General features: G+C 46.0%; 1 protein-coding gene across 1 annotated transcript in view; it reads left to right on the top strand.

Annotated features, from left to right (window-relative positions):
* Window positions 1–13,690, top strand: part of LOC115103502 (G patch domain-containing protein 8-like) — a 38,303-nt gene that overhangs the window by 18,884 nt on the left and 5,729 nt on the right. Inside the window, 5 exon segments of the mRNA XM_065006464.1 lie at window positions 295–367; window positions 9,285–9,352; window positions 9,475–9,561; window positions 11,452–11,595; window positions 11,857–11,987. Of these exon segments, the coding sequence (XP_064862536.1) occupies window positions 295–367; window positions 9,285–9,352; window positions 9,475–9,561; window positions 11,452–11,595; window positions 11,857–11,987 (503 nt within the window).

The following is a 13,690-nucleotide window of genomic DNA, read 5'->3' as shown; positions in this document are numbered from 1 at the left end:
TGGGACGCTTCATCCCCAGTTTGTAAGCTTTCGAGGTTTTAATCACTTCCTGTTAGGGTAGGCTCCTTCTCTAAACCCTCAGTGTGGCCATAAGGATGTTAGTACAGAGACTACGCACTCCTTCCCTCCCTCCTCACCTCCCCCCTGTGCTGGAAGACACTGATGTCACATGGTGGAGGAGGTGGTGATGATTTGGTAGTAGTCCTGTATGTGTTTGTGACCCGTGCCCACGGGAAAAGCTTTTCTTATTATTGGAATGTTTTTGGTCTTTTTCTCCTCTGTTCTGTCTGCCAGGATAACATTGGGCACCGGCTGCTTCAGAAACATGGCTGGAAGCTGGGGCAAGGACTGGGCAAAACCATGCAGGGTAAGAAGACATTCTCGCCCCTCTCTCTCTCTCTCTCCATACTCCTTTCTCAAATGTGTGCTAATACCTCTCAGTACTCCTCCTCTTTGCCTCCCCTTTCTCCAGGTTTTATTTTGTGCTTGTTTTTTCTTTTTGACTGTTTCCTTTCTGTTTTCTGTACTTCTTCTGATCTCTGTCTTCCTCTTCTGGTAGGTAGAAAGGTATCAGAGGATTTGGTGCATGACCCCGGTACAGTTGTCCCTGTCGGTCTTGCCCTGGTCTTCGCCAGAACTAGGTGTAGAAAGGATAGTGTAATGCACCCTGGGACAGGACAGGAGGGGCGGAGGGAGAAGGGGGGGGGGGGGTGTTCCTTGCGCCACTGCAGGCTCGAGTTAAAAAAATGTTTTTTAAGGGGATGTAGAATGCATGTCCACCCCACACACACTCGCACTGATGCACATTGCTCATAAGCTCCCTTGAGAGACACTGCCCTCAGCCAATGGGAGCTGCTGTTCATTCTCCTCCACAAAACACATTAGTCTCATGGTGGAATGCCTGTGTGTACCCAGCTTGGTTCCACTGTGAAGTGTGTAGGAGACAGAGTCCAGGTCTGCTTCTCAGATGTTCCACTGATCAAGAGTCAAGTTAGTTTGCCTTGGAACACCTGTGTCATGTTTGGAATTTCACCTCAGTTTCTAGAATGTCTTTGCTTCATAGCTGTGGTGATTAGTACAGTGATACTAGGCACTGTAGGGTTGTGTGCTCGTAGACGATTGCGGAGTTATTGTAACTGATGAGGTCTGTATGTAGCTATGTATAGTCTAATATAATCACCTATGTCATGCCTTCGTGTTCTACCCTCCCCAGTACTTAGTCAAAATAATTCAATATGTCAATATGTTGGTTAGATTTAAACTGTTAATCTCACTCCCTCCCATTTCCGTTATCGATCTCTCCCTGTTATTAACTGGCACTTTATTTAAATGAATTTGAAGCTAATCTGGTTGAAGGATTGATGGGTTACTTTAGGGGGTACACTGGTTATCTGTTATTTCAGGATTTCCATGGTAATGAACTATTAACTTTTGATTGGAATTAGTTGTATTGATGCATTTTGTGTGCACTGATTGACCACATCTCATGTCAGATGGTGTTTTTAGTTGGCTGACAAGGGTTTGAGCATAAAAGCCTCTGCGTTTAGCAGTGACAGACAAGACAGTACAGCCAATGCACTCAGTGTCTGTCTCTGCAGTTCCTCCTCCCTTTAGGTCTGTAATGTCCTGGTGAACTTTCATTAGACAGCCCAAACACCTGTTTGCATGTTATCTACCTGCACTGCTGTGCTAGTACAAGCTTTCATGTCTGTGTCTGTGTGTAGGACTGTCTTGGTCTGAAAACGGCCTTCAGAACCTCACGCAGCAGCAACACTCGGTGCAGGATGCAGAGCTGTTGGCTGTGGTTCATGCTGTTTTTCCTCTATAGGCAGGGATTGGCTGGCCCAGCATTGACTGGTGCTGTGCAGGATGGTGGAGGGGGGGTGCTTAGGCCACCTCAGCCTCTAGTTCAGCTCACGGCCTCATTTACTTGGTCCTGGTGGTGCAGCGCCCCGGCTTCTCTCCTCTCAACTCCTGTCTGCTACGCTAGATTCTCTTCCCTCGCTCGCTCACTCTCTGCCCCTCCGGTCTCTCTCGTACTCATACCCTCGTCCTCTTTCTCTCCCTCTCTCCGTCTCACTTCTCTCCGTCTCTCCCTCCCCTTCCCCCTGCTCTCTCTATAGAGGGTGATGAATAGCAAGTCTCTACGTTGGCCTTTTTAAAAAAAAAATTACATGTAAAATTGTAGGCGCACGTGAATACATTTTGGAGCACAGTGTAAAATATTTTAGGTCAGAAAGCTAGAATCTTACATTTTTCTAGGCGCACTGGTGCTAGGAAAAGGTCGCACAACAAAATATTTTGGTGCCTATGCGAGTAAAATGGTCGCACTGTAGAGCCCTGTGTCGTGTTGTTTCCCTTCAGCTTTGAATGATGTCATAGTTGGCAGGCTGGTTGGTCCATGTAGTCTATTGAGAATTGGTTTAGAGTGAGTGTGTCTACTTCACGAGGAGCCTTAACCTCTTCACCCAACCCCTTTCAGTCTCATTTGTTTCCGCCCAGAGCTAGCTACACAACCCGGACCCGTCTTTCACCCAGCCTTTTCTCATCCCTCCATCGTTCCTCTCTCTCGCCCCGTTCCCTTAGTCACGCCAGCCTTTTCCCTGCCCACCCAGCAGGAAGCATCTGGATTACAACACGCTAATGGGAAACGTCCCAGTCTGCTCATTCTCTGTCTCCTAACACACAAGTCTTGTTTTCAACCGGGACACAGTGCCTGGATGCCTTCTCCCTCTCAAGACCGTACACTACTGGGGACTTCTCCTCTTGTTCAGTCTGACACCCTGAGCAGGTGATTGTAACAATGTGTCGAATGCTACATTTGCATCTTAATGTCTTACTAAGTGGATAAATAGGCCCGTGTTAGAGAACCTTGTTTTTATACTTGCTTTTAGAGGAGGATGCCGTTACAATGCTGCTTATGCAACTGTAGACTGCCAGCCTCCCTGCAGTAGTAGCCTCACGTGCAACATGAGGATCTGCACTGAGTTAAGACCTGCGTCAGTCAGGTCAGCTGGCTATTTGTTTTAAGGGAGGCGAGTAGTGTACGTAGCGCAGGGCACACTGCATTCTTTTAGTGTCTGCTTTTCTGTCTGTAGTGTTTAGCCATGGCTCGTCTAGCTGGGGATCTATCCCACCCTCCCATTTGCTAAACACAACAGTCACACAGAGGAATGCCACACACACACACACACACACAGCAGCCACGGCAAATGTAATACCAACAACGCTCTCGTATGCTAAGGAGCTTTTTGAGGACGTTGCTACACTTGTGTCAACGACTCGTCATCTCTGGCCTTGAAGAGAACACAGCCGTTGCGTGGCGTCTTGCTTGCTGAGGGTCTCGACGCTGTCCCATGAGGAATGGTGGATTGAGGCTAATGCCAGGGACTGGTTGTAAGGAGGTTGGCAGGGGTTCCTGGTATTTCTCCGCTCTCACCTCTCCTCTGCTCATGGACATGTAGGGCTTTCAATCCACTTCTCTGTTACCAGTTACCAGCCAGAGGCCCTACAGTCCAGGACACTGCCTCCTACAGGGCACATTGGGAACTACCTGTCTGAGTGTGAAAGCACTGCGGTGACCCATGACTCTGATGCGTTGATAACGGGATTGAGGCAGACAGTACAGGGTGTTTTGTTTATAAATATGCATTTTAAAACCGGACCTGCTGTCTGGTTGTCAGTAGTCTAGCAAATAAAGGGGGTTGTGTTTGTGTGTTTGATGTGATAATCTGTACATGTTTACGGCTTATGTACTAAGCGGCATGTAGCCTTCTGGTTAACAGCGTTCGGCCAGAAACCGAAAGGTTTCGAATCCCTGAGCCGACAATCTGTGCCCTTGAGCAAGGCAGTTGACACTAATTGCTCCTGTAAGTCCTTCTGGATAAGAGCGTCTGCTAAATGACTCCAAAGTAAAATGTTTAAGTTGGAGTGTAGCTCTTGTGTTGTTGCTGTTTGCATGGTGTCAGTACAGTGTGGTTATGTAAGCAGTGGCCTCTGCTCTGTGGGTAAACAAGTCTGTCTGTCTGGCGCTAGCCTGCCTGCATGTCCAATTGTTGTGGATATTAATGGTCCTGTGTCTGAACCCAACAACTGTGGACAAATATGGTCATCTACTTTACTCCGGAGTGGACTTATAACACAATCACCGTATCACGCCATCACATCACTATAGAATGAATCTGTGGGATCATATTCTAATGATGATAATAATAATAATACTACAGGATTATACTCGTTCTCTCCCCTCCTGTCAGAACAGAAGCTTGTTTGACTTGATAGCAATGTTTCCCCTGTGCTCTGAGTTTTCACTGTATTGACTCTGTTCTTATTTCTTCTTTTGTTCTTTTTGCCCCTTTTTTAGGTAAGGTTTGTTGGATTCCCTCTGTATGTATGTATGTATGTATGTATGTATGTATGTATGTGTGTGTGTGTGTGTGTGTTTCTCCCACTCTACAATTGACCTCAATGTAACACCGCCCTTTACAACGTAGGCTAATACTGGCCTCTCTCAGCTTCCTCCTCTTGGCTTTTATAAAACACTAAACTATTATTTCACTTTTCACAATCTGCTCACAAGTACCTACAGTGCTTTGATTCCAAGTACGAAAAACCCAACCAAAATCCAATTAAAATCAAGGTAGATCCTAGTAACAAAAGATTGCATCATATCCTGTAGAATCACCTGTTCCAAGTCTCTTTAGATTTGTGTTTTTCCCTTTGATTGTCCGTGGCTGCCATGGTTGGGGGTTCTGATTGGCTGTGACCACGGCTCAGTCTTTTGAATGGCTTGCAGAGTAGCCCCCCCCATCTGCCTGTATCTACCTTCAAACCTGTGGAGTGAGTGTGTACTGTATGTATGCGTGCAGTTGTCATATGGGACTGAGACGTGTGTATTTGGGTGTGTCAGTCACTGACGCGGGGGCCCTAGGGAAAACTTACAGGGAAAACCTCACTCCCCCCTCCTTCACCCAAAATGTGTCTGCCCCTCCCTCTCATGTCCACCAACGTCACACACACCCATCATCCCTCTCCTTTCGGCCTTCCCCCCCTGCACAGCATGCATGTCCCAGAGGTTCAACCCTGCCTGCCTGGACTGTCAGTCATCTGGGGATTTAAGCAGTGCTCTGTATAGGCTACCGTGCTACACTCAAAGAACCCTTCATATGCTCCATGGAGTACTTCAAATTCAGCTCTAAATAATCATTTGACTGTTGTTTTCCTGTTGTTGCACACTTACAGTGCTAGACCAAGTCTCCTAAGCACTGCTCAAAGCCCTGTGGCCCCCTTTTTCAGGTACATTTCCTGTCTATGTTCACCATCCTGGGGGTAAGCATGTCCCAAACTGAGCTTGCTGACTGTGGGACAGTGAGGGGATTTGGGGGAATCTAGGCTAACCAGGCTGACAAGACAAACATCTGTCTGTGAGGCTGACAGAGGGGAGAATGGTGGCTGTGTGTCGAGTGGTGTTCTGTTGTCAGGGGCAGCTGATTGGTTGCATGCTCGTATCAAATGAGGCATGGTCATTCCTCTTTACTGTACCAGATGCGATAGATATATATTTTAACACGCTACATTTAAAGCATGATCTGTAGGACAGCCGGACAGGGAACCTCGCCCTGTTCTCCTGTTCCAAGTGGATCTGTCCTCAGATTCAGCTGTTTAAACAATCATCCCCTACCCTGAAGAACAGAGTCCAACTCAACTCCCCCAGAGCTCTTATCTGATGGGGATGTTATTGAAGCCAACTGCTGGCTCTAGCTGTCATTCTTTGGGGTAGGGTGAAGGAAGAGTGAGGGGTGTTGGGAGTTACTTACCACAGATACGGGCATACAGGAGAGAGGAACAAGGGGTCCAGGCACTCATGGGATATTGGGGTAGTAAGAGCCAGGATTGGGGACTGGGACGGTGGGGGAGAGAGTGGTGGTGAGAGGAGATCCCTGTAAGCACCCAGAGGGCCAAAAGTGAAGAGAGGAGGGCTTTAATTCCCCCCCCAAGTCCCATCCCCACCACATTCGCCCTTCTCTATGTGCCTCGAATCTTCCTGCTTAACCAATTGGTGTTTCTTTTTTACAGCGATTTGATCCTGCCCATGTTGTGCTGATGGTAAACTTAGTGGTAAATGTTATTTTCCCCCCCCCCGATTGAATTGTTTTTATTTTGTTTCATTTTTTCCTCCCATTTCTTTCATTTGTTGTTTTCCTGTCATCAGAGCACCAATGCTACATAGGCTTTCAATTCTCTCTCAGTATTAGTACTCATTCTGCTGTTTGTATATTATCATGTATATACATCTACATTACTCTTAGAAACATTCTCATTTTGTTTGTTTTCAGTTTTTATTTTTACCTTGTGATTTAGATGCACACTTTTTTGTCCGGTCTCTTTGTTGTCCACTGGAATGGGTAATGCTGAAGGTATTGTCACTGTGTTTCTAAAAATGGTTATAGTTGGGGACATCTTCTGTAATTGTAAAACAAAAAAACAAAAAAATCGTATTTCATGAAGATTAGGTGCCTGGATTGTGACTCCTCCCCCGTGTTCTCAGGGAACTGGTCCATTGGTGGAGAGCTTTACTGCAGTGGCCTGTCTGTCTGTCCGTGGGCTGGTCTCAAGCAGTCCCCCTTGTGGTTGGACTGCTCAATATCCACTCTAATAGTCTAGGTCCATCAAACTCAACTCTGGACCTCGAAGCTATATTTCCACTGTGTTTTTTTCTTCTTCCATTGTTCCCCTCTAATTAGGGACTGATTTAGACCTGGGTGTAATTAATTATCAGGTAGAATAGGCGCTGCATTGTCATTTGGACGTCTGCATTGTCCGTGCAGCATTTATGGTGATACGGCCTCTGCGCAGGTCAGGACATTCGTACTTCTTGCGCTTCGGGGAGCAGAGCTGTTATTGAGGAAGTGAGTTTGTTTTTATACAGGACCTCCCACCTACTGTCAATCAATCATGTCAATGCGGAGCTATTCGGAGCCTTCAACATTATTCCAAAATTAAGAGGGGCACACGGCGATGCGGTACGGAGCTCAATTTGGCAATTGCGTCACACCCTCCACCCTGCCTTAATGTGCCCAACCGGCAGACAGACACTGTAGTGGGGTTTGGAGTCCAGACAGGCCCTTATTTGATACACATGCGGCTATAATTTAAGAATTAGGATTATACCATTGGGCTGTGACCATAACAATGATGCAAGAACAATTCAGAGAACAGACAGATGTTAACAGAGAGGATTCAAATCAAATAAAAATTGCCCCATGGGCTAGGAATGAATTAGTCTCACATCTGTATTCTGGCACTAATGAATACATTAGGTATGTAAAGCCTATGCTGCTGCCCTGTTATGCCAATGCTGATTATCACGCTGGCTTCCATTGCAATAGAAGACTGTAGTCAGTCGGCAAGACCTTAGTCACTGTTATCACTAGCCCCTTTTAATATGTCTGGTTTTATGCCATCAGACCGCTAATGTCGTTATGGCCCTAACATTATTAGTTATCACATGATTTAAGATGTAAACCAAACCTGCTCTTTTAGTTTCCGAATGAGAGACTACAGTCTCTCCTCCTCGCTAGTGAGGCATGTGGATTAGAAATAAGCAATAAGGTACAAGGGGGTGTGGGATATGGCCAATATACCACGGCTAAGGGCTGTTCTTAGTTACGACGCAACACAGCGTTCCTAGATTCAGCTGTTGGCTGTGGTATATTGGCCATATATCACAAACCCCCGAGGTGCCCCATTGCTATTGTAAACTGGTTACCAATGTAATTAGAGCAGTTAAAATAATTTGTCACACCCATGGTATAAGGTCTGATAACCACGGCTTTCAGCCAATCAGCATTCAGGGCTCAAACCACCCAGTTTAATATGGCTAATAGGTTGTGCTATGTGGTAATAATAGTTAGTCGTCATTTGTTTCTGATTGTGGATTTGTTCATTCCTAGCCCTGTTTAACTATAGACAAGCATCTTTTTAAAATGTTCATAATCACTCTTGCCCAAGGGTATAAACTGAGTCTAAAATTGATCATAACGTAATCTTGAAGTAAGGAGAGAAGAAAAAAAACTGAAACCAAACTGAAGTGCTGATTGGACTCTTATCTGATTTACTGTGAACCTGGCTGCCAACCAACAGCCACTGCTGCAGCAGACTAGTCCAAATTCTGTTTTGTGCCCTTTTTGTTTTGAGAACCCCTGTCTGTCCAACCCCACCCCATACCCTATTTTCTCAGGTAAGTATCCCCTCCCCTGCAATGTCACCATGGCAATTCCTGGCCTGTGACGTTACTCCGCTGTAGTTCAGTGCTTGTCCTTTATTTACTCTCTCTCTCTGCTTCGTTTGGCTGATTATGAGTGGATTAAAGCAAAATTACGTGTCAAATCTCCAACATAGTTTTGATCTTTTTCTGTTTCATTCTGTTTTCTGGTTGTTTTTGGTTGGTTCATTTATTTTTCTGAAGTTAATTTCCTTCTGATCTAGCTCTTTTCACAGCTTACGTAACATAGCTTAAGTAGACTGAGGGAAAGAGGGGGGGGGGGCTGTTAGGCCAGGGCCATGATGAGATGCCTGGGGTAGAGGGGGAGCAGAGGCTGGGTCTCCTATGGGACAGTACAGGGGGTTGTGGGGTCAGTCACTGGGCAGTTCAGAGCCGGGTGATGGGGAGGCTGTACTATGTTGTCGCAGTGGTGTTCTGCTCAGTAATCTGTAGCAGCTGCGTCAGCCAGCCCCTCCGGCAGTATTGTCCTTGGTAAACTTGGCGTTCTTGTTGAAACGGACTGCGGTACTGGAGGAGGGAGGGGGGAGAGAGGCTACGCTCAGCAGTTTGAGACTGGAGGGAGACACGGAGATACTGCGACAGATACAGGCTTAAACCCTGTCCTTGCCACTCTGTTTTTCTCCAGTATACTTTATCCCTCCGTTTCCTTGTCCTCTCCCCCTCCCTTATCCAAATGGACGTCTCTGAACTGCTCATATGGCCTCTGCTGGTTACGTCTCAGAACTAGGATCAGTGCAGCAATTTGGATGTGTCTTTCTAGAAAAGAGAACGCAGCTGAGAAGTAGTCAGGGTACTTAAGCTGTGCCGTGCCTGGTGGCTATGGTAAGCTGTGAGAATGGCTGGTTTTTGGTTCACTGTAGCTTTTCTGGTCTCTTTGCACTTCAAGGCAATATTCTCTAACCCCAGCACCCTGTGCTCTTTAGGCAGGCTGTCCCCGAGCTGTCCCCCCGTCCCAGTGTCAGAGCCTCACCTCCTCCTCTCTCTGTCTCTCTCCCCCCAGGACGCACCGACCCTGTGCCCATCGTCCTCAAATATGATGTCATGGGGATGGGACGCATGGAGATGGAGGTAAGACACTGTCAGTGGCTCGCAAAATATCCATGTGTAAAATGGGTCTGTGTATTTGTGAGTGCTGTTTTAGTTTGTTCATAGCGAGTTTGTTAACTTACATATACCCTGTGTATGTGTAGTTGGACGTTGCCGAAGATGCTACAGAGAAGAGGAAAGTGCTGGAGGTGGAGAAGGAAGTCACAGAGGAATTACAGCAGAAATACAAGGTGAGACTCTCCTTACTAGCTAACTCAGTCCAGCCATACATACGCCTCTCTTCTCAAGGTCCTCGTTTCAACAATCTCTCACTAGCATTCGTTCACTCGCTTCAAGGTGACCCTGTTTCCTGCATTTACATACCTTCTTGCTTTTCTCCTGTGCCAGTGACTCATAGCCCTATCTTGTTAAGATTCTGCTGCCGTTCTGTGTCTCAATGCAGTAAAATCGGCCTTGGAGAATCATAGAGCTTCTCCTGTTCCTCATCTCCCACTCACTTGCGCTTCTTTCTAGTGGAGAAAATTGGATGACTTCATGTGAGGAGTTGCTGTTTGTGCTGGTGTGAGATTCTGAATATATGAGATAAACACAGACAGACGCTCAGTCAATGGAACACTTATACTGTCATGCATGTGCCAAATCATTTATTTTAGCGGGTTACCGGTATATCTGCGGAAATGGCATATGCCAGTGCATTTGGAAAGTATTCAGACCCCTTGGCTTTTCCCTCATTTTGTTACGTTACGGCCTTATTCTAAAGAATTTTTTTTTTTTTTAATGTCCCACATCAATACCCCCTAACGACAAGCAGAAACAGGTTTTTAGAAATTCATGAAAAATGTCAAACTGATATCACATTTATTTCAGACCCTTTACTCAGTACTTTGTTGAAGCACCTTTGGCAGCGATTACAGCCTCAAGTCTTCTTGGGTATGACACTACAAGCTTTGCACACCTGTATTTATGGAGTTTCTCCCGTTCTTCTCTGTTGATCCTCTCAAGCTCTGTCAGCTTGAATGGGGAGCGTTGTCTTCGCTGTTGTCTTGGTTGTGTGCTTAGGGTCACTGTCCTGTTGGGAGGTCAACCTTTGGAGCAGGTATGCTCCAGAAACTTTGTTCTGCACATCTTTCCCTCGATCCCTCCTGCTGCTGAAAAACATCCACACAGATTGATGCTGCCAGGTTTCCTCCAGACGTGACGAGTGGCTTTCAGGCCAAAAGTTCAATCTCTGTTTCATCAGACCAGAGAATCTTGTACAACTGAACGCATTTGACCCTCTGAAACAGAGGTGCGGGGGGGCTGCCATAATCGAGATCCACGTCATCGGCGCCTGGGTAACAGTGGGTTAAACTGCCTTGCTCGGGCAGAACGACAGATTTTTACCTTGTCAGCTCGGGGATTTGATCCAGCAACCTTTCAGTTACTGTCCCAACGCTCTATCCACTAGGCTACCTGCTGCCCCTTCAATTGATTGACTCTAGGAAGAGTCTTGGTGGTTTCAAACTTCTTCCATTTAAGAATGATGGAGATCACGGTTTCTCTAAGGGACCTGTCAGCTGTGGGACCTTATATAGACAGGTGTGTGCCTTTCCCAAATCATGTCCAATCAATTGAATTTACCACAGGTGGACTCCAAGTTGTAGAAACCTCAAGGATATTTTTGTAAATAAGGTATTTCTGTTTTTAATTCATGTGCAATTTGTTTTTAATTAAATAAAAAAAATACAACCTTATGGGGTATTGTTTGTAGATTGTGAGGGGAAAACAATTATTTAATCAATATTAGAATAAGGCTATAATGTAACAATATTTTGAAAAAAGGGGAAGGGGTCTGAATACTTAACGAATGCACTGTATAAAAACTACCTGCAAGCACAATCCTTGTACGCTTTGTTACCTTATGTGATTGATTTCTTTCGGTTATTGGACTTTTAACCTCAATGATAAACAACCATAGAGTTTCCTGTGGGTTACTCAACCACTACCGAGCCCTATGATAGGAGAATAAAGACCAGATTATACAGGCTCTAATCTCAGGATGTTATTTCATCTTTCCATCTCTAATCTGTATCAATGTCACTCACATCTCCTGTCTATGCCCTCCTTGACCCCAACAACAGGACCAGGTGGAAAAGGAGAAGGCCATCGCCAAAGCCCTGGAAGACCTGCGGGCCAACTTTTACTGTGAGCTGTGTGAGAAACAGTACCAGAAGCACCAAGAGTTTGACAACCACATCAACTCGTACGACCACGCTCATAAGCAGGTGAGGAGGACCTCCGCTTACCCCCACGCTGCTACAGCCCTCCACACACTGGGTTTCCTGTCACCGTGTACACGAGCGGAGTCGAGAGGGCTTTGCAGATATAAAATGGTCTTGTTGAATGATGTTTCTGCACCATTGACCTTACTTTGGATGCAGGAATCCTTAACTGCTCTCTTTCTCTCCCTCTGACCCAATCTGTCTTTCTCCCCCTCTCTTCCCTTCCACTCTCCCGCCATCCTGCCCTTGGGTGTGCTGCTGCAGAGGCTTAAGGAGCTGAAGCAGAGGGAGTTTGCGAGAAACGTGTCATCACGCTCCCGGAAGGGTGGGAAGAAGCAGGAGAAGCTGCTACGCAGGCTGCATGTGCTGGCTGAGCAGAGGAAACAGCAGAACCGGTGAGCACATGCTACAGTATATACTGCACACTCAACCGCCCTCTCCTGGCTGAAGTGGAGGCTGTAACCCAATAAATAATATCACTTTTTTATTTTATTGGTCACATGTACGTGATTGGGTTAGCGGGTGTAGGGAAATGCTTGTGCTTCTAGCTCCGACAGTGCAGTAATATCTAACAAGTAATGTCTAACAAATTACGTAACATATACCCAATACACACACATCTAAGTAGGACTGAATTAAGACTATATACATATGGATGAGCGATGTCAGAGCGGAACGGACTAAGATAACGTAGAATAGTATAGAATACAGTATATACATATGAGATGAGTAATACAAGATATGTAAAAATTATTCATTGACTAAGATACCGTAGAATATAGAATGCAGTACAGTGAGGGGGGAAAAGTATTTGATCCCCTGCTGATTTTGTACGTTTTCCCACTGACAAAGAAATTATCCGTCTCTAATTTTAATGGTAGGTTTATTTGAACAGTGAGACAGTCAAAAATGTTATAAATTGATTTGCATTTTAATGAGGGAAATAAGTATTTGACCCCCTCTCAACCAGAAAGATTTCTGGCTCCCAGGTGTCTTTTATATAGGTAACGAGCTGAGATTAGGAGCACACTCTTAAAGGGAGTGCTCCTAATCTCAGTTTGTTACCTGTATAAAAGACACCTGTCCACAGAAGCAATCAATCAATCAGATTCCAAACTCCCTGCCATGGCCAAGACCAAAGAGCTCTCCAAGGATGTCAGGGACAAGATTGTAGACCTACACAAGGCTGGAATGGGCTACAAGACCATCGCCAAGCAGCTTGGTGAGAAGGTGACAACAGTTGGTGTGATTATTCATAAATGGAAGAAAACGCAGAAGAACTGTCAATATCCCTCGGCCTGGGGCTCCATGCAAGATCTCACCTCGTGGAGTGGCAATGATCATGAGAACGGTGAGGAATCAGCCCAGAACTACACGGGAGGATCTTGTCAATGATCTCAAGGCAGCTGGGACCATAGTCACCAAGAAAACAATTGGTAACACACTACGCCGTGAAGGACTGAAATCCTGCAGCGCCCGCAAGGTGCCCCTGCTCATGATTCTGAGGACAACTGGGTGAAAGTGTTGGAGCTCTTTGGCATCAACTCAACTCGCCGTGTTTGGAGGAGGAGGAATGCTGCCTATTACCCCAAGAACACCATACCCACCGTCAAACATGGAGGTGGAAACATGCTTTGGGGGTGTTTTTCTGCTAAGGGGACAGGACAACTTCATCGCATCAAAGAGACGATGGATGGGGCCATGTACCGTCAAATCTTGGGTGAGAACCTACTTCCCTCAGCCAGGGCATTGAAAATGGGTCGTGGATGGGTATTCTAGCATGACAATGACCCAAAACACACGGCCAAGGCAACTAAGGAGTGGCTCAAGAAGAAGCACATTAAGGTCCTGGAGTGGTCTAGCCGGTCTCCCGACCTTAATCCCATAGAACATCTGTGGAGGGAGCTGAAGGTTCGAGTTGCCAAATGTCAGCCACGAAACCTTAATGACTTGGAGAAGATCTGCAAAGAGTGGGACAAAATCCCTTCTGAGATATGTGCAAACCTGGTGGCCAACTACAAGAAACATCTGACCTCTGATTGCCAACAAGGGTTTTGCCACCAAGTACTAAGTCATGTTCTGCAGAGGGGTCAAATAC

This window comes from Oncorhynchus nerka, linkage group LG21 (assembly GCF_034236695.1).
Source record: "Oncorhynchus nerka isolate Pitt River linkage group LG21, Oner_Uvic_2.0, whole genome shotgun sequence".
Lineage (NCBI taxonomy): Eukaryota > Metazoa > Chordata > Actinopteri > Salmoniformes > Salmonidae > Oncorhynchus > Oncorhynchus nerka.
Note: the sequence above shows the minus strand (reverse complement) of the source record. Positions and strands in the feature narration are given on the sequence as shown.